Source organism: Vanellus vanellus (assembly GCF_965231255.1).
Source record: "Vanellus vanellus genome assembly, chromosome: Z".
NCBI classification, from domain to species: Eukaryota; Metazoa; Chordata; class Aves; order Charadriiformes; family Charadriidae; genus Vanellus; species Vanellus vanellus.
In genome coordinates this window covers 19871460-19892536 of record NC_138908.1, presented here as the reverse complement: position 1 = coordinate 19892536, position 21077 = coordinate 19871460, and the positions used below count along the sequence as shown (strand labels likewise).

Genomic DNA, 21077 nt, shown 5'->3' with positions numbered 1-21077 from the left:
AAATGTAAAAGAAGACTGAAGATATCACAAAGAAGAAATGCCTCTATAACATAAAACCTAGAGGTACAAATGCAAAAAAACCCCATACTTCAAATGCAAGAAGGTATCCTGTAATGACAGAAAGGACTGCTACTGTCAGAACTAGACAGAGAGGAGTGGAGCCAACAAGGACCAGTTGTGTCCAGCAAAGGGCAGCCCTTCGCCTGTTCGCACAGAGGCCAGCCCTGCAGCTCCCCTGCTAAGGGAGTCGTGTAATTTATACCCAGCACAATTACCCACATGCTGCTTGCATAAAATGATATGGTCTTCTCCAAACATGGGATTGTCAGAAGCCGTTTTCATGGCTTGTGGCAGCTGACAAGCTCTTGATCACGTATCTAAGTTGGAACAATTTTAGGTCAGTGTTGATGGTTTCTAATCTTATGAGCTGATTGACATGCTAAGTCACAGTAAATGCACCTACAGTAAAAAGCAAGCAATTGCAAATTCATGTTTCAAAATATGAGGCTCTTTACAGAAAGTTTATTAAAATCTATAAGAAAATATTAAAAACAGCTCCTACAAAGAAAAAAAAACAGAACATAAGATATTTCCTGAGTAGCCACTGTGGGCTTTGGTGACCTTCCAAGTCTAAAAAACACCCTCCAACTACTATTTCCATTATTCCTCCCAACATCAACACCCAGCACTGTAACTGGGAAGCGCCACTCACTGTGCATTAAAGCCTGCTATGCGAACAGAAATTATGACTACCACTGATGTGATCCCAAGGTATGCAAAGGGAAGAGGGACGGGTTTGCTTCATACGTACTCTTTTCCACTCCCACTCCCTTCATCCATGTTCAAAGCAAGCTGCCACAAAGAGAACAGCTGAAAAGCTGAGCTGCTAAAGGTGAAAGGGCACCTTGGGAGCAGGAAAGAGTGGAGAAATAAGGTAGAAATAGGACTTGAAAATATCATATATAAGAAGTGGAAAACAGACACTTGCTAATAAACTGAGGACAAAGTAGGGTATTGTTTTAAGAATGATCCCCCTGCTAACGGTGAAACACTTACTCCTTCAGCTGCTTAGTTAGCTTGACAACCTGAGAGGCCAGTGACATACATGTCTCCACAACTACTAAGTAGCGGGAACACATGGTGTGCCCGTGTCGCTCAGCACTTTGTGAGGGTTTCTCTCCCACGTGGTTTTGCATGGTGACATTTGCTCCGTATTCAACCAATGTCTGTAAAAACACAAAAGGAAACATTGACACCTGTAAGTTTAAGTCTCTGCTGTGACTTCTGGTCAACCAGAGGAATGGCTGGATGCAAATCACTCCTGAATAGAATGCTTGAAAATGTTGGTCCAAGCCAATAGTTTTTAAAAATCAGTCACTGACAAGTCTGTATGCAGCTTGAACTCAGAACACATACCACTAAAATCTATCACTCAGGTGCAAGACTAAAACAGAATAGTGAGCTGTGGTTCAGAAGAATTATAAAAGGGCTATATTCTTCCTTCCTCTTCCTTTGCAGTTCTACACAATTTGTTTTTTGTTCATTTGTTTGTACAGTATAACATGACTTGTAGCATTCATACAGTGAGACCACCAAATGAAAACAGAGGACTTACTTACTTACTTACTTACATTTAGGCACCTACTGGTTCTCTCCTGAGCCACAGTAATAAACTTTTTCAGATGCATCTGTCTATACATTAATGAACATTGTGCTAATTTGCACATTGTTCATCTAGAAAAGAAGACACAGACAAGTGCAATTCAAAGAACACCTGTGCGAGACAACATCGGGGTCCAGGGCAGTATGAACCCGTTGCCAGCCAGTTTATAGATGGTGGTGATGAGCTGTAACGGCTTACCAGGTTTGGTATCTGCGGTTCTTGGGACCTCTGCAATGCAAGGCATTGCAATGCACCCTTAGAATCTCATTTTAGGCATGTCTTTGCTACAATATGTGCTGACTCCTTTTGTGGTTTAGCTCTGAATTTCCTACCACAGCAGAATCCCTGAATTTAAAGCACTCAACGCAGCAGTCTCAATATCCCGATTCCTTAGCCAAATGATGTTTGGATATGAAAGGTATGGCAGATACTTTCCAACAACTCCCTTAGGTCAGACAGGCACAAATTTCTTTTTGCAGAATGAAATCTGTACAATGACTTTTTCAATCTGGTTGGGGTTTTTCAGTTTTTTCTTTTTTTTAATGCTGAAAGAAGTCTCATTGCTTTGCACTTGCTTGGTTACTCCCTATTTTCTTTTAAAGAGAAACACAAATATGTGTCAGCTTTTAGTCTTTAAGAAAAATAATGGCTTATACTCTGATGTATACTCCTATGTTACTCACAGTACTAGTGGAGAACGCTAGCTTGTTGCTGGATGTCCAGGTTCTGAGCATGACATTTGATTTACCTCCGGGACTGGAATCCAGAGCATTGTAAGGGCAAAAGAAGTTCTGTCAGGCTGACCTAAAGACATCCAATAACTAAGCAAGAATTGAGACCAAACTTTCACTCTTTCTGATCTGTTTGTGATAATCAGTATTATGCACTATTCGCTTTACTGGAGAGCCTAGAATAGGACCTAAATGTTCTCAGCAATGTTCAGACACACATTGCTCAGCACTTTGGAAAAATTCTGAACAAAATCATAGTGCATCCAAAAACTATAGCATTGTTAACCTTATACACACATACGCAGAAGAGGAACTGTGTGGCTGAGCTCTTGGTTGACTTGGTAAGCCATGGAGGACTGGAGTGGCCTTGTTGACTCAGAAGAGCAGGCGCATAGACGCCTACATCTGCTGACAGAAAAGAGGAATGATAGACTGCCCGGCCTGCTAAATCTATACAGAAAGGGAACTTAAGAACAGTCGTGCACTGCATCTCATGTCAATAAATTTGCCAATAAAGAAAATGAAGAAGGGAGAGTTATGACCCTGCAGAAAGCAATCTTATAGTTTGGAACATGACAGGAGTGTCACCTGCTTATAAACAGAGTGAATGAAAGATACGGGAAATCACTGACAACCTGTGACCTTCCATCTTTTGTACTGCTACTTATAATCTCCCTGCCTCCTGTACAGCTTCTTTCTTTTTACCAGATAACTTACTGTACATTGTTTTAAATTAGACTATAAGCTCATGGGGCAGAGGGCTTATTTGGTTTCACAGCACAATAAAACATCAACTACACTTAAGATTGTGAGGTGTTAATGAAGTGACATAACTAACATTATACATTTTTGTTGTCATTAGATATTTTCATTATTTATTTCTCATGGCTTGACTTCAATACAAAACACTTGTTGATTTGTATATTTATCTACAATAAAATGACCTTGAGAATTCTAAGTCATTTATTATGTTTATTCTTCATGGGGAAAGTAGGGCTATTCTCTTTTTGGTTTAGTTTTACCCATGAAAACAGCCTGCAGATGTCACCACTCTGTTCAAAATCATCTACTCTCATTTCTCCTTCAAGTGCGTTGTACATCTTGATGAGGCACTGTTGAGTTAGCAACCCTAAGCACACACCCTACCACAACGGTGGTTCCCACTAATAAATCATAATCATTTTTTCTATCCACTTTTTTCCAACTGATCATAGCAATTGTCTACAATACAATAATAAAAATACTAGATTTAGCACAGATGTGATCATTTGTTTATTTTATTCTCAGAAGACTTTGTACAGGGTCCATTCCTGACATCTTTAAAAGAAGACATGTCCCATCAATGAGAAAATGCAGATACAGTCATGTCCTGCAAATCTATTTGACTGTGTTCTTTTCAAATCTATTCATTCAGCTCAACTGTTTTTCTTTTTTTATTGTGTGAGACACTCAAACTGGCTTTTATGGAGTTATGTCTTCTCTGTGTCCAGGTGTATAAATAGACTGCTATAATAATAATAAGCAGCTATGCATCTGTAGATTCAACATAGCAATATATATGAATATATTTAGCTCTCTGAAAAGGTTAGCTAATGAGAACCGACTAGCTGTATTTCTTTTAGGGTTGAACTAATATAAACCCTCTGTATTTCCAGTGGCCCAGGAGGTGCTGTGGATCAGTTCATGTGTGGTAACATGTTTACTGATATATACCTGAGTCCTTAGACTCTGAGAATTACTACTCCTTCTTAGACATGTTTTCTTCGTCTACTTGACTTGATCACTTTGATTTTTAAATCTTGCCTTTCTGTCATATCATTATTTATTCTTGTATCTATTCTTCTCCTATGACTAATTTGCTTCTCTAATACCTTTCTACAATCTCCTGGAATAATTTTATTATTATTTCTTCTCCAAACACCTGCCACTCAAAGTGCTGGCAACGCCAAATACTGAAAGGTACTCCTGGACTAATGGTTCTAGTAACTTTAATGGACAGAGAGTACACCTGTAATTTAACGCAAAGTTGAGACAATTCACCTAGCCATTCAGTTCAACCCTACAGCTTTTTTGGTATGTCTGCATTGAACACTGGTACTGTACGGAGGTATCCAAATGGTTTATTCAGATCTGGCTCCCAAAAGTACTGTAGCTGTGTAAGCCTCCTCAGCAGGACAAAGTACCCTTTTCAGCAGCTCTGTACAACAGAACTACATTGCTTCCAGTGGTCAAGCTGATTCATTGAGAATTAGTTAGAAATTATCATCACGCTGTATTGTTTGGCATAGATGTATTCACAGATTACAAGTCTGGCGAGGATGGTTTACTCAAGGTGGAAATCCTTCAACATAGAAGAAATTTATCTGTTAGACTTTTCCAAAGCCAGAGAGCTACAACTATTCATTGGAAAAAGAAATAGAAGGAAAACATCAGAACAGTAAGAAGAGTATGCATATCTACACTGGCTGCTCTTTTGTAACATAAAAACATACACATTAGCTGCTTATGTACAAACAATATAATCATGCTTTCTTCTTGCAATACAACAGATACTCTAGGCTAACAATAGCATAATTGAGAATAGAATAAAAACACAGAGCTTTTTGGTATTTCAGTCTTGAGTCCTACTGGTTTAAAGTTCTTCCTTCTAGTATATTTTACTATATAAATAATTATTCCTGCTTGTAAGATCTCCTAAAGTTTTATGTAAAGAGGTTTCTGATATAGCTATCACTCTACCTGTATGCATCCTAGATAGCCATGCTGAGCTGCTATGTGAACAGCAGTATTTCCATCCTGGTCAACTTCATCCAGTGAAATCCCTTGTTCTTGCATAAACTGAAGAAGCCACAGAAGGATTTTCTCCTAGGGGCAGGGAGAAAGAAATGTCACAAAAGATAAGAAATAATGAAAAACTAAATGTACTAGAGGAATACTGGTACTGTCATCTGTTACTAATACTGTCCAATAATTTCTTGTTTTCAGTCTCTTTTAACTTTGTAGGACTTAATGTATCATGGATCTGCCCCTGTTTTGTTGTTTTTTTTTTTCCCATGGAAATAAGACAAAACACTTTATTTGTTTTATAAAAAGACATAATAGGAAAATATGAGTACTGGAACACTTTCTGAGAAACTGTACATTAAAAAGCAGGCATGCCTGTATGTTGGAGAGGAGACCTGAGGCAGAACTGACTGTGTGTCAATCTGGAAATCAGCTTCTGAAATTTGGTGAAACTTCACAAGTCTTTTTGGAAAATTAAAACAGGAGTATTCATAGATCACAGAGCTGAGAAACTGGATTCTTCAAATCTATCACCTCAGCTCTGGACTGATGCGCGAGAGAAGAAGCAACACAACTAAACCGAGAAAATCTATCCTAAGCTCTCAGTATTTTGACTAATGGACCATTTTATGTACCTGCATGTTGGGAAGGATGGGAAGACTTGGACTGCAAAACTTGCAAGCGAAAGTCTGGAAGCCAAAACTGAGGTGCCAACTTAATTCTTTTTAACATCACTTTTTGTGGGTGTATGCAGGTATAATACACATTTATAGGGGTATTCTTTCCTAGCAATGGAGAGTTTACATATGAGTGCTAAGCTTATTTGATTTCTTATTTTCCCCAGCCAGTTTATTAGGAAAAATCTTCTTCTCTCTAGGAACCTTCTATATCTCTCCAGATTAAATTTCATTATGCCCTGCTGAATGTGATACATATTGAAAATCTAGAATAAATCTATAGATTACATTAAAGGATAGATGACTACAGCTGTACTCCCAGTTTTTGCACCTGGATAGTTGAAAAGAATAAATTACTTGCTGGCTTAAAGCTTTTCTATTTAAACATGTATTTTTTAGTATCTTCCACTGATATCGTGTTATACTGGCTAGGAGCTCTAGTTCAAAGGGGCTTTTTTGGTTTTAGTGTTGGTGAGGCAAACACCAATGCACAGACTTAAAATTGCAGCACTTCAGCACCTTTGGTGATACATATAAGTACGTAATTGTGCACAGTTAGATATGTGGGTTTGTAAAAGTGAAGTCTACCTAAATGAAACAGTACTGAAAGCATGTCTAGGACTCTGAGCAGTAATCAGGTAGGAAAGAGAAAAAATAAAAACGAGGGAAGGAAATTCTAGCCAGGAACCTTGGGTACAAACCTCTTTTTTTTCTATAAAAGTACCACAGAAATTTTGATGTCAAGGAGAAGGAGATGGATCCTCAGACTTCTAGGTCTCCTCCAAACAATTCCGCCCATTCAAGCACCTGGATCTCTGCTTGCTACTTCAGAGGGCTGGTCTGTCTGGAATTTAACTTGTTCACATTTCCACTTTAACAGCAGTTTTGTTTTCATTACAGGGTAAAGGGATAGGTATTTTTACTTCTCCTTGGCTGAACGCCCAATACAGCTGACAGCCAGAATGGAGAGATGACTTCAGATCACATACCCTTTAAAAATAATTTTGAGCAATTTCTTGAGATGCCTGTGGTGTTGGCCAACAGTGAAGAAGGATTACACTACTCCTATGAATTGCCCTTATGTTTTAATAATTAAAAGAAAAATATTTTAGCAAAACTCCTCTGCAGAATTGGAAGACAATTACAGCTTTGAAATTATATATTTCTTTGGAACATAACAGGGACCAGAATGTTAAGCATGTTCTGAAATTTTATGAATACCTTCAGTGTGGAGCAAATGATGTACTCTAGTCATTTATCTTATCAACATGGAAATCAAGTACCTGGATGGCTGGATGTGATCACCTGTACTTAGATGTCTGTGCATCAGCTGTTCACAGGCACCAAGTCAGAGGCCTACTCAAATAATTTGTGTTTCTCTCAAATGACTATGATTTTTAACAAATGTATCCTTGACAAAAAAAAAAAAAAAAGAAAGAAAAATAAAACAACTATTTTCTTCACTTACATCTAGGAAAAATGAAAGCATCATATATCAAAATATATCATATATTGCTTTAGTGACACTCACATGTATTTGGACGAAAAGTGTTCTTAGGAATAGGTTTATAGTTATCAATTCAATTTATTCAGACAAAATGAGGCATAATAAAATTCATGAGACTAAGATAATGGAAAATAATCACATATTTGTTATCTAACAGGAACTGATAAATACTGATGAATTATTCCATATATCTGATAATTATAAGACCTACAATGTTCTTATGTTGTAGCAGTGGTCAACATCCCCCTGGCATATTCTAGACATACAATAATTCAAACCTCCATAAAAAAAGATTCTGGGAAAATGTCACAGTACGTAATTTCTGTTTTGGGACAGACTGCAGACTTTGGCTCCATCAACTGGCTTTTGGAGCAGAAAGAACAATTAACAAAGACCATTTAAATCATTAAATAGACTACAAATGGAAGGATAAGCAAGGTGAAGCCTACTGACTCTACAGCTAATCCTAGCACCATCACTTGATATTAATTAAATAAGCTGCCCTTCTCAGTATCCCTTCAGAGAAGAGGAGTAAGAGTGAGTGAAAACAACACATTATCCTTGCAAAAATGACATTAGACAGGAAGGCAAGTAGCCTGAGGTACAAAAAAGGTGTGTTGTTAGGCATTTGCATAGCTGAATGTCACACGCTCCTCCCCACTGTGCTCTCCAGCACTACACCACCAAGTGGTGCACAGAAGCTCTTCTAGGTCCTCATTCATGCTGTAGCTCTGGTTCCCCAAAGTCCCCCTAGACGATCTGGAGCTCAGAGGCAACAAACTCTTGGCATTCCCCACCCTCTGCCTCTTACCTGTGCAGTTCATGCTGGAAAGAAATTACCACCCTGTAAAGCTCTTAGTCAGGACCTACTATGTGCACCTAGGACTGCACCACCATCTCTTTCCTGTCACACGGTGACTGTGCCAGATACAGCTGGTACACCATCTGCCATGTACCCATCACTTCTGCCTGCCATGGAGAGGCCTGCCAACAACCATCGTTGCTTCTTGCATAATCCCATGCTTAAAGAAGACCTTTAAGGAGGAGGTATGCTGATCAGGCTACAGATTGGCTTTTAGCTCTTCTCTTCCATCAGATAAACTTATGTGGTCTCTCATTGGATCAGTATAATGTTGTTGAGATGCCTTTGGAGTCAGGCCATGACTGTGGCTAGATGACCTTTAACATAAGATCTTTGCTACGAACTCACTTTTGCTGCCCGTTCTAAACGAAATTTATTGAATAAAAAAATGGTGCATATGCCTAATGCCTGGGGAAACAATGGATGGACTGACTCTTTTGGAAAATGATTCAATAACAGGTCTTCCTTGTAAAAATATTACTCTTGTAATTCTGCCAAGACCAGTGTTTACATGGATTATCTCTCGTGTAAGTAATGGTAAAATAAATTAAAGCTTCGAGGATAGCGCCAACTACACATTTGAATTTCTCAAAGTTTTTTTTTCTTCTTAACACAGTTCGGTAAGATAGTCTGGCATCCCTTCAGCCTCAACATTCTCTCATGTTTGTAAGATGTTTATGGATTACAAAAGAAAAGGATAATTGAGATTACATGTGAATTTTCTTTGGCATTCAGCTAACTAAGAAAATTTATGTGTTACCTTTTTAAATTTCATGGGTGGCTGATTGTAACTGGTATTTCTTAACTGGTAGAGCTTCCGTCCTGCTCTGAAAAGAATCTAGATAAAGTGTGCCAGATCTGTTCCTGGCAGTAGACAGCATAGCTCACTGAAAAAACCCAAAGCTCCACTGGATTTAGTTTGTATAACTAACTTTAGAGATGAGGACAAAATCAGGCTAATCAGCTGAAGATATGAATGTAAGTTCACATGAAACTTTTTCATCCAAACTTTTTCTTCCCAGTAGCAAACATGCCTCTCAAATCCAGTCCTGATCTGGCTCCCAGCATCCCTATATACAGTCCTAAGTTTAGAGGCCAAACATGTTACAGAAGGCAGGATGTAACCAATCATTATGTCCATCAGGGTCCTCACCAGTAACATCTGCATAGTGGAGAAAAGGCAATGGACGTCTCTACACAGCATGCAAACAAGGGTGCCTGTGTGCCTATGGAAACAGCAGGAGAATGGGCAGACTTCCCTTTCCATAGCCTTCCAAACCTGCTCCCCTCCATCCCTCCCCTTCCAGTAAATTCATGCTTGGACAGGAACAGTTAACAGCAGAAACACGCCACAGCAATTGTATGGCATTGAATGAGACAACCACGCTTTACAAGAAAGAAAAAGATAATTTTCTTATAGTGGTTACATTTTGCTTGTTCTCTCTTAACAAGTAAGAGAAAAAATGCATTAGCAAAAAAATAGTGGGCTTTCTGTATTTATCCTTAATGTCTTTTGAAGAAACTGGGTGATAAAGTGGCCCATCTGCCAAAGAGATTAGAGAACAACCGATCACTTATTCCTTGCGTACTAGATCCTGGAGAAAGTTCTTTGAAGAGGGGTTATTGCAAGGTCTACTTAGGAAAAACAGACTTTGTGGGAAGAGAATGTAGTGCGATTAAGTGGTATATATTTCCCTAGACATTAGCAAAGCACTGAAATGCTGTACTTCTGTGGTTTCTCATCATTAGATTTATAGATAAGTTAGGTGTGCAACAGGATTGGTTTACAATGTATTTTTACATGTAATTCTAAATAAATCTGGCTAGAGATAGACAGATGATGTTCAAGTTTCACCACACTTCACTTGACTGCCAATATACTGAATTCCTAAATTGTCTCAATTTGCCAAAATTTTTTGAGATTAGCCTCTCCTGGAAAGAGAATGTGAACTATCCCCAAATGTTTGATGATTTTCTGATGTGTCCTAGGAGTCCTCTAGGGATCGTGGCAGCTAATCTCCCTATATGTTCTTGGGATTGATAGGTTGGCCTAATATGCCAGCTATTCTCCTAGCTATTACTTAAATCTTTAAAAAAAAAAAAAAAGACTGGAGTGAAAATACTGAAAAAAATACAGAGATTAAGTGGGAAAAGATTTTGCTATATTTGAACTGATTAAGAACATGGGTAACTAAAAGCCACAAAATTAAAAACATGCTTCAAATTGGAATTCTTGAATGAGCATCTAAATAATACATTTGAAAAAGTAAATGAAAGTCATACCTGGCCATAGCAACCTGCATAATGAATAAGGCTTGGGTGGTCTTTTGAGCAACTTAATTCTGCAATAGCTTCTGTTTCGCTCACCATCCATCGAACGCACTCCAGCTGACCATTCTAAACAAATTTTTAAAAAAATTCAATTATAAATGTTTCAGTTCTAAACACATGTACTAAACAGGGAAAAGCTTATCAGAATTATTAAAATGTTATGAAATCCCAGTTTGTTTGAAAAATGTGTTCTTTTATCTTCTCTCATGCAATGCACTTATCTTGCTGTCCTGGATCAATTATAGTTTGGCTATTGATTATAGCGAAAGTGGCAACGTGAAAGTGGCAGTCAAATAGTATTACATACACAATCTGGTCCCTACTCTCAGATTGTTCATAGCAAAACCGTAGTTCTGTTTCCATCACTTGTACAGCCAGGCTCAATGACTAAATGAGATCATATGCTGGAGCAGAGTGAATAGCCTCCCTACAAATTCAAGTCTTCACTGATCATTAATTAAATGCATGCTTCCAAAGTTATTCTTATGTATGTAGTATCTGAACACATCATAGAATGAATCCTCTGAACACATCATCCATGAATCCTCATGGATTAAGACCTACCTGTAATAGATACTGTACAAACACTGTACAAGCAAGGAGATGGTTCTTGCCCTGAACACCTTTTACAGCCTAGTCCCATGATTCCCAAGTTGCTATGCACACCCCTGGTAGCTTGCAAGTTACTACGAAGTGGAATGTAGATGCTGTGGAAACAGATGAACGTTTTCTTCAGAGCACGCTTGTGGCCCAGTGCAAGGGCAAGAGATTTTAGCAGCTTCTCTTGATGCAGCCCCTTTTCAGTGATGGTACCTTGGTAAGTGCAATTTGGCATGACCTATATTCCAGCCTGCTCTTACTTAATTTTTGAATTGTCATGTTCATAAAGGCTATTATATTCTTTATAGCCGAAACAAATATTTCAATTGCTCAGTCAAAACCTCGCAGAGGTCAACATACATAACACAAAAAGCTGTTTGTGTTCATAAAATGGAAAAAGCTATCATGAGAAGGAAAGAAACATCCATTTCAAGTTGCAGTTTTATTTTTATAAAAACAAGAATGTAATAAATACGAAACCATCTAAAGTTATAAGGGAGAAAGAAAAATTGGAATAAAATTAATTTGATATTTGTCTTATTACTTCCATATGTAATGTATGCATATAAACACAAAAATGCATACCATTTCACTTTACATACTTTCCTCTATTTCTCTCAACTTCACTAATGATGTAAAACAACATAAAACTACTTGTATTCTTTATAATATTCTAGAAAAATCCTCATCATATTTGGGTTCAAATATTAGTAAGAATGACTAACTAATAATTTTTTATTTTATTTTCCTTTGTATCACAACTAAGTAAAATATTTTTGTATTTTTAAAATTAAGGTAAAGAACTAATAAAATTAAGTACCTGCTAAATAAGATAATTTTGCTAATGTAGAAAGGATTTCTCCACAGTTATTTAAAATAGATTATCAATATGACAGTGAGACTGGCCATAATGTACTGCTCCATTTTCATTCTCTAGCTCATAGCTCAAAGTCAGAAAGAGGTCTTGAATCAAAAGAATTAGTTTTAATTAATTCATTCCTTACTGGGAAATGTTATGCATTATCAATAACTGTCGAAAATCTCTCCCAGGGAAATTTATGTTCCTGTATACAAGTTTTCTTCCGTTCTGATAGTCACCATTCTTGTGGAACATAGGTGCATGTCCCACATGGTATAACGTTATGGGAGTTACAGTGGTATAAAGTAAGAGAAATAAGAATGAAGTCTGTTCTATCAGTGTGCAAAACCACTTTGGGAGTAAGGATCGAGAGCTATAAAGTTTAGTTATGCCAAATTACTTTAAGGCTCTCACAAAACTTTGCGATGATCCAGGTCAAGTCCAGCCACGCAGGTCATTGTTAGAAACACTTGGGCCTGAGCATCCTCACTTACATGAAGAATTCCATTACATCTACACGCTTTTCTGTGAATGTCCACGCATGCTTACGTATTACAGAAACTAAAGGAACCAATTATTTAAAAAGCCAATCCTTCTGGAGAGAAAGACAAAGGGTTTTATTGGCTTATAAACACATTATATACCTAGGTTGAAAAAAACAAGACAGAAAATTCTTTCCAACTAAAATTGTAAGACTTTGAATTGGCAGACTGTAACTATTCAGTTTGGACATGGGCCACAGTGTTGAAGCTAAATACCTAACTTTTATAATAGCATTTCATTAGTACAACTAGATATCAGTTTAATTTTATATTCACATGGCTTGTCCCAGAAAAATTTTAAAAAAAACAACCCTGAAACCAGCACCAGGGCCCTAGGTCATTGAAACGATGTCTCAAAGTTGAAAACCTGCAGGTTGGAGTCCAACAGCCCTCTGCCAGTTTCTAAAGTCTTCCCAAGAAGCAAATAACAATAAAACCCCGGAAGAAACAGAAACTCTTGTATTATGTTTCACCCCTTTCCTGGTTTCTTCTTAAGGTACTTAGTGGCTAAAAGGAACGGCATTCAGCCGTTCAGTCTCGCTTACTAAAGAACCAAAATCAGTATGGTTAAATTATCGGCCTTCCTGTACACCATTATGTTTTATTTTAGCACAGAAACAGCAATAATTTTCACATTTTCATACATAATAGGTTTTCTTGTTAGCTTTGACATTAATTTTTGCAGTTTCTGATAGGTTGTTCTGTAGCACGTACATTTTAATTTTGATGTGATTGTTCTAGACAACCAAGAAGTTTCACCTCCAGATGTGGATCAGAGGTTTTTTACGGTTTGTAAACATGTTCTCACACTTGTCTTACAAGATTATACCTGTATTTGTAAAAAAACCAAGAAACTGTTATGCTCTCTGAAGGAACAACTGCATCTGAGTTAAATCAAAGTTCCTTAAAATATAACAATTTTTTTTTTAGAGTCAGTTAACTGATTTAAAAATGAATGTGTATGCAATGACAACAATGTATAAAATTTCAATATTATACAGCTGATATGGTATTCTGCATAGTAATCCATTTTTATTTGCTTATGTGGTACCAGCCAACAGTTCTTTTTGCTCTCACTTAATAAAATGTTTGAAAAATAACATCCTGCTGGATGTATTACTTACTGCTATCACCAAAAAAACCTGAAAGACCTTTATGTCGCATTTCAGCAGGGGCAGAGACTAAGTTACCTTTATCGCTAATCCAGCTGGAGTTAGCTGCTCAATGTTTCGTTCATTCAAGCAGTCTTCACCCATCAGAGAAGTGAGATGCTGCAGGCATTCTGCATGTCCCTTTGATGCTGCTACATGCAACAGATTGTTGTCACATTCATCATGGATCTTATCCAGATTATCTGCTGCTAAATGTGGCTGTTAAAAAAAAAAAGCATTATGTTAGTTATAACTAAGGATAAAAAGATACACAGAACATTAAGCCTTTCAGCCCAAGACACAATACAAGGATGTTTCCCCATAGTCATGCTCTTTTATAACTCAAAACCAGTAGCTTTTTCCTTCATTATACAAAACCTGGTAACTATTAGCAAAAGTGTAGGGGTGGGATGCTCACTGCCTTGACTCACTGCTTAGTTTTTCTCCTTCTCATGCAATTGTCATACAACAGTGCAAGATCTTGAGTATCTTTATTCATTTTTTTTTTTAGTTTGATCAATGAAGCAGCTGCAAAAATACACACACGTTCACAATCTCTGTCTATTTTGTGTTTGGTTACTCTCTTTTTTTTGGCATTATATTGATGAGTAATTGAACAGAAAACATCCATGACTTGTAAAAAAAGTTCCTGATTAATTTTGCTCATCACAAAAGTGGCAGCTTGTGTTAAGCACAATCTAAAATGTAGTTAAAACACATTTAAACACACAACACTTTTATTTGTTAGCTTGTTTCCATGAAAAAAAATCCTTGGAATATTTACCTGAAGTACTACACAACCATGGCCTAATACATTATTTCCAGCCAAATCTAATTTTGAGACAAAAAAATTGGATTAAGAAACTCCAGAAAGAAAATGGAAGAAGGAAGACAGAGTTAAGCAGTAGCAATGGTAAGTTCCTAGCCTAGTGCAGACTTGCCAGAATACTCTTCAATGAGTCTACTTCATTCAGAAGTTTCGACCAGTTTGGAAAATCCATCTATCCACCTGTGATGACCTCTTCCCCCCCCCCATTTATATTTCAGGGTGAATTTAATTTACTTTTATTTCTTACTGAGCAATCTGATATTCTTTTCTGCCTCTGCCTAGCCTTTGAATATCTGCCTTTGTTCTTGCTGCTATGTTAATAGTGTGGCTTTGTGCTTGAGCTAGACTGGCAAACAGAGAAGCTAAACAAAAATCTAACAAAAACAGTTCTGATATATACACTGTGCCACCACCAGCCATTCTAAGTAGAGATCACATGCTCTGCATCATTGTGTTAGCGTGCATCTAGTTACTTTGGAAACCATCATTGATGGTTTCATGATCACAGTGCTAGAATTTACTAAAAAACTTCATATGGGTCAGAGGCCAATGAGGCTTTAGAGAAAGCTCCTGCCTGAGAATGCCGCTGCAATGAGACAGCATAAACACCCCTGAATAATAATCAGAATACAACAGAAGCCCCTCTGTTCCCATCATCAGCCTCTAAACAACTGAGGTAAACCAGCAATAAATGAACAAAGCAACCCTCAAATGTTGTGAAAGGCTAAACTCAATTAAGATTTAAATTCGATATTTAAGTGACCTCAATAGTTAAAATGCCTGCCTTCTATATGATTTCAGGGTACTGCATAAACTAGCAATCTTGGCCACGTTGGCACAGAACTAGTGTCTTGGTTTTGCTAGATATTTGATTTAAAGATAAAAACTTCCCATTTGGAAGCCCATATGCTCAATTTCTAAGGAGCGTACAAGATAAAAAGGGCAGCGATTCCAAATACAGACTTAATCCGCTTTGCTGGCTTAATAAACCACATCACAGATCACCCTTGTTCTATGTGTTTTATGAAAAAGATGGTACTTACCAGTAAAGATATTTGGCCTTCCTTTACAATGTTTAAGATGGTCTTAATTTTCTTCACCTCGTCACTCTTCTCTTCTGGGCCCCCTGCACTGCTCCAGTTCATACTCAGTTCCTCTAGCTGCTTGCTTTCTGCCACTGCCGTCTGCAGGTGGAAAGTCCTCAGGTGGCAGTTTGGCATAGTCTTCTCAGTTTTGTGAACATGAGGATCAACAAATGTCCTGCTGAGGAAGCCCTTGCCCTGGGCTTCAGATTCATGGACTGAGCTACACTTAACTAAAGGCTGGGAGAGCTCTAATTCTTCTGTTAAATGCTTGTGCTGATCAAGGACAATGGGCTGCGTTTTTCTCAGCTGAGAGCCTTTCACAGGAGACAGCACACAGAACTGCGTCCCGCCAGCAGGCGAGCTCTCTGTGTTCCCTGCAGAGCAGGTCTTGACACTAAGACCATTCACTGTTGAACATACAGCCAAAAGTTTTTTCTCAGGAGCTACCTTTGTAAAAGGAACAAGTTGCTGGCTTGTTTTAATATAAGGCACATCCAAAATTTCATCCATATCCAGGTCATAGTGCTCCAGCTCTCCAAGGAGAACGGCAGGCTCGATGTTTTTGCTTTTAAGGCTCTCTCCTTCTCCTGGACTCTGGTCGTCATTTGGAGGTGCAGATTGAGAATCACTGCCTTTCTGGTATTCTCCCTTCTGGTTCTTCTGGTCATCACTTTCATTGTTCTCAGAGCTTTCTGGCTGGTGCTTTAAGGGGGAAACCCTCTTCACTGGTCTGAATTTATTGCACGCATCTGCAATTCCTGTTGGTTTCTGTGCATTTCCGATAAGAGTTGAGACTCCACAGTTCCAGTTGCTGCTGGAAACTAGAGAAATAGAGGAATGTGATTTAGAAGTGGTTACTACCAGACATGTGACATGCATAGCATGCTTTAAAGATATACCTGGCCAAACACCAGAAAGAAGAATTACATGCCACATTCATATCTAGGCAGATTTAATGGCATCTCTATTAAAACAGCTAAAGAATTTGACACTCCAGAAAAGAAATGCTCTTCATCCAGCACATATATTGTAATCAATTACAAATAAAGTAGTTTTAATTAAGTAATGGGCATCAATAAGAGCCTAGTGACTTTTACAGTGGTCCTGTCCAACTATGCTAGTTTGCCCTCTGCTTTTTTTTTATTGCACAGATGCATCATAAAGTCAAAAAAAGGGTCAGTCAAAACTTTAGTGGATTTGTTTTAACAATTTAACTTTTATGGCTTGTTATCTCTGGGAGATTAATTTTTCATACAAGAACTGGAAGTTCATATGAACAGTGACTGAGAGCTGGGACTGCTCAGCCTGGAGAAAAGAAGGGTCAGGAAGAACCTTATCCTTGTGTATAATCACAAGATGGGAAGCAATGAAGAAGCGGAAGCAAGGCTCTTCACGATACTCATCAGGTATGATGCTTCCTTTTCCACTTCTCCTCTGTATGCTGGGGTTCTCTGTCAAACTTCCCATCCCTTATATATATATAACCTGTCTGTGTATACATATATACACATATATGTATACACATATATGTATACACATATATACATATATACATATACATACACACACACACACACACACACATATAGCTCTGGACCCTCCAGACCATTATTTCAAGGCACTGCAAGATACGGAGTTTGACCAGTGAATCTGACTTGCAAAGAAGAAAGGGAGCTCAAGGCACCCGAATCCTACCGAACTTGAACTCAATCCTAGTGAACTTGCACTCTTTCACACAGTCCCAGCTGGTCACATTTACGATCTCTATATGTTGTGGTTTAAACCCAGCCAGCAACAAAGAACCATGCAGTCTTTTGCTCACTCCCCGCCATCCCAGCAGTGTCATGGAGGTTGAATTGGAAGAGAAAGGCAAAACTTGTGGGTTGAGATAAAGGCAGTTTGACAGAACAGCAAAGGAAAGAGGAAAACAACAATGACAATACTGACAGAGGAATATACAAAACACGATTAATGTGCAGCCACTCACTGACCAGAACCCAAAGCCCAGCCTGCTCCCAAGCAGTGACTCCTGCCTCTGACCTGGCCAGCTCCCCCAGATGTATACTGAGCATGGTGCCACATGGTATCAAATAGTCCTTTGGCTACTTTGGGTCAGCCAACAAGGCTGTGTGCCATCCCAGCTCCTTGTGAAAATTAACCCCATACCTGCCAGAACCAGCACATTATCCAGCCCTTATTCTACACCATCTACATCATGCCCAGATCTTATACTTTCCAATTAATCACCATCCCTTTTCCCTGGTTTTAATATATACATATAAATATACATACAGATACCATTCCTTTAGTTTATGAGCCATCCCTCTAAAATGTCCATTGAGTTAATTTAATCCATGAATTTGGGTTCCATCTATTATAACAGTCTCTCAGGGCAGGAGAGATGGTGTGTGGTGCTGGACTGTTGCATGCTGTATTCGCAGCTCATGGCTGGTGTATCTGGCACGGCCCACGTCCACCATCTGTGTGTTGAAGATGTCGATCTTGAGGAAGTTGCTGGGCACCAGTTGGTAAAACCAGTTCTTGTCTCATGACTGCTGCACTTTACTTGCTTTCATCAAAGTCCACCTATCACTAGTTTGGGTGATTCTTACTGTAGTACCATTGATATAGCATAGAGCAATTGTAGTAGTGATGACATACAGTGGCAGGGTTATTTAGCGATTAACATCATACAATTTGATTCATTGGCTATTTTCACCCAAAACCAAATCCCCATGAGGTACACATCAGACCTCTCTGTCCTTCTGCATCACCCAGTAAATGCACCCAGGTTCCTAAGCAAAACCAATCCTGTGAATGGGTTTGCCTTTGCCTGATGTGGGACTAACCCTGACTGTCTTCCCTAACATGTTCTTCATGTGCACTACAGGGACTTTATCCCCTTCTACAGTTTGTGGAAGTCTTGATTGGGCAGGGCCAGCTCGATTGGCAGATCCCCTGTTGTTGACTAACCAGGTGGCTTTTGCTAAAGATGTATCCCAATGTTCTAAGGTCCCACCACCCATGGCTCTCGGTGTAGCTTTTAGCAGTCCATTGTAACACTTGATCTTCCCAGAGACTGGTGCATGATAGGGGATGTGATATACCCACTCAATGCCATGCTCTTTGGCCCAAGTGTCTATGAGGTTGTTTCAGAAATGAGTCCTGTTGTCTGACTCAGTTCTCTCTGGGGTGCCATGTTGCCTAAGTCTCGCTTTTCAGGGCCCAAGATAGTGTTCCAGATGGTGGCATGGGGCACAGGGTATGTTTCCAGCCATCTGGTGGTTGCTTCCACCACTGTAAGCACATGGTGCTTGCCTTGGTGGGTTTGTGGGAGTGTGATATAATAAATCTGCCAGGCCTACCCATATTTATATTTTAGCCATTATCCTCCATACCAGAGAGACTTCAAACACTTGGCTTGCTTGACTGCAGCACGTTTCACATTCGTGGATAACCTGTGAAATAGTGTCCATGGTCAAGTCCACCCCTCAGTCACATGGCCATCTATATGTTGCACCTCTTCCTTGATGGCCTAAAGTATCATGGGCCCACCCTTATGTTGCAAGTCCAGATCCAGCTGAGGCACTTCAATCTTAGGAGCCCAATCCACCTGCTGGTTGTTTTGATATTCCTCAGTGCCTTGACTCTTGGGTAGATGGGCATCTATGTGATGTACTTTCACAACCAGATTCTCTACCCAGGCAGCAATATCTCACCACAATGGGGTAGCCAAGATAGGTTTGCCACTGCACTGCCACTTGCATTGCTGTAGCCACCCCCACAGAGCATTTGCCACCAACTATGAGTCAGTATAGAGATAAAGTACTTGTTCGGTAATATCTAAAGACACCTGGATGGCTTTCACCTCTGCAAACTGGCTCGATTCACCTTGTTGTTCAGTGGCTTCTGCAACTGGTTGTGTAGGACTCCACGCAGCACCTTCCGCCTTCAGTGTTTTCCAACAATACTGCAGGACTCATCAGTGAACAGGGCTTATTTCTTCTCATTTTCTGGAAGTTCATTATATGGTGGGGTCTCTTCCGCACGTGTCACCTCCTCCTCCGGTGATTTTCCAAAATCTTTGCCTTCTGGCCAGTCCGTGATCAGTTCCAGAATTACTGGGCAACTGGGGTTTCCCATTCAAGCCCACTGTGTGATCAGTGCAACCCACTTACTCCACAAAGCATCAGTTGCATGACTTGTTGAGGGGATCCTTTTTTTGAACATCTAGTCCAGCACTGGCAGTCGAGGTGCTAAGAGGAGCTGTGCTTCTACACCAGCCACTTCCAAAGCAGCTCGAACCCCTTCATATGCTGCCAATATATCTTTCTCAGTTGGAGTATAGCAGGTCTCAGATCCTCTGTATCCCCGACTCCAAAACCCTAGGGGTTGACCTCAGTCTCCCCTGAGCTTTCTGCCAGAGACTTCAGGTAGAGCTGTTCTCCCTGGCTGTGGTGTAGCGCACATCTTTAAGATTTTGCCTTGCCTGGTCTGGCCCCAGGGCTACTGCATGAACTATTTCCTGCTTAATTTGTTCAAAGGCTTGTCGTTGCTCAGGGCCTCATTTAAAATCATTATTCTTATGGGTCACTTGATACAGAGGGCTTACAATCAGACTTTAGTCTGGGATATGCATCCTCCAAAAATCCACAAGGCCTAAGAAAGCTTGTGTTTCCTTTTTTACTAGTCAGTGGAGACATAGCTGCTATTTTGTTGATCACAACCACTGGGATCTGATGGTGTTCATCTTGCCATTTCATTCGTAAAAACTGGATCTCCTGTGCAGGCCCCTTGACATTATTTCATTTCATGACAAAAACAGCTTTCAGAAGGATTAGAACTATTTTATTCCCTTTCTCAAAAACTTCTTCTGCAGTGTTACCCCACACAATGATGTCATCAATGTACTGCAGATGTTCCGGAGCTCCACCCTGTTCCAGTGCAGTCTGGATCAGTCCACGGCAAATAGTAGGGCTGTGTTTCCACCCCTGGGGCAGTCGATTCCAGGTGTACCAGCTGTCCCTCCAAGTGAAAGCAGATTGTGGCCTGCACTCTGCTGCCAATGGGATTGAGAAAAACACATTAGCAATATCAACTGTGGCATACCACTTTGTTGCCTTTGACTCCAGTTCATATCAAAGTTCTAACATGTCCAGCATGACAGTGCTCAGCAGTGGCATGCCTTCATTTAGGCCAGAATAGTCTACTGTTAGCCTCCGCTCTCTGTTAGATTTTCACACTGGCCATATGGGACTATTAAAGGGTGAGTGAGTCTTGCTGATCACTCCTTGGGTCTCCAGATGATGAATCAGCTTACGGATGGGAATCAGGGAGTCTTGGTTGGTGCAATATTGCCACCAGTGCACTGTTGTAATAGCGATCAGCACCTGTTATTCTTCGACTCTCAGCAACCACACAACAGACGGGTCCTCCAAGAGACAAGGCAATGTAGA

The 21077-nt window shown here is 39.4% G+C and overlaps 1 protein-coding gene across 1 annotated transcript in view; it reads right to left on the bottom strand.

The window, feature by feature from the left end:
• Positions 1-21077, bottom strand: part of SNCAIP (synuclein alpha interacting protein) — a 94923-nt gene that overhangs the window by 15172 nt on the left and 58674 nt on the right. The window contains exons 4-8 of the mRNA XM_082497269.1: positions 15580-16442; positions 13747-13926; positions 10508-10621; positions 5134-5259; positions 1057-1226 (exon numbers count right to left, since the gene is read on the bottom strand). Of these exons, the coding sequence (XP_082353395.1) occupies positions 1057-1226; positions 5134-5259; positions 10508-10621; positions 13747-13926; positions 15580-16442 (1453 nt within the window). The remainder of the gene's footprint in view (positions 1-1056; positions 1227-5133; positions 5260-10507; positions 10622-13746; positions 13927-15579; positions 16443-21077) is intronic.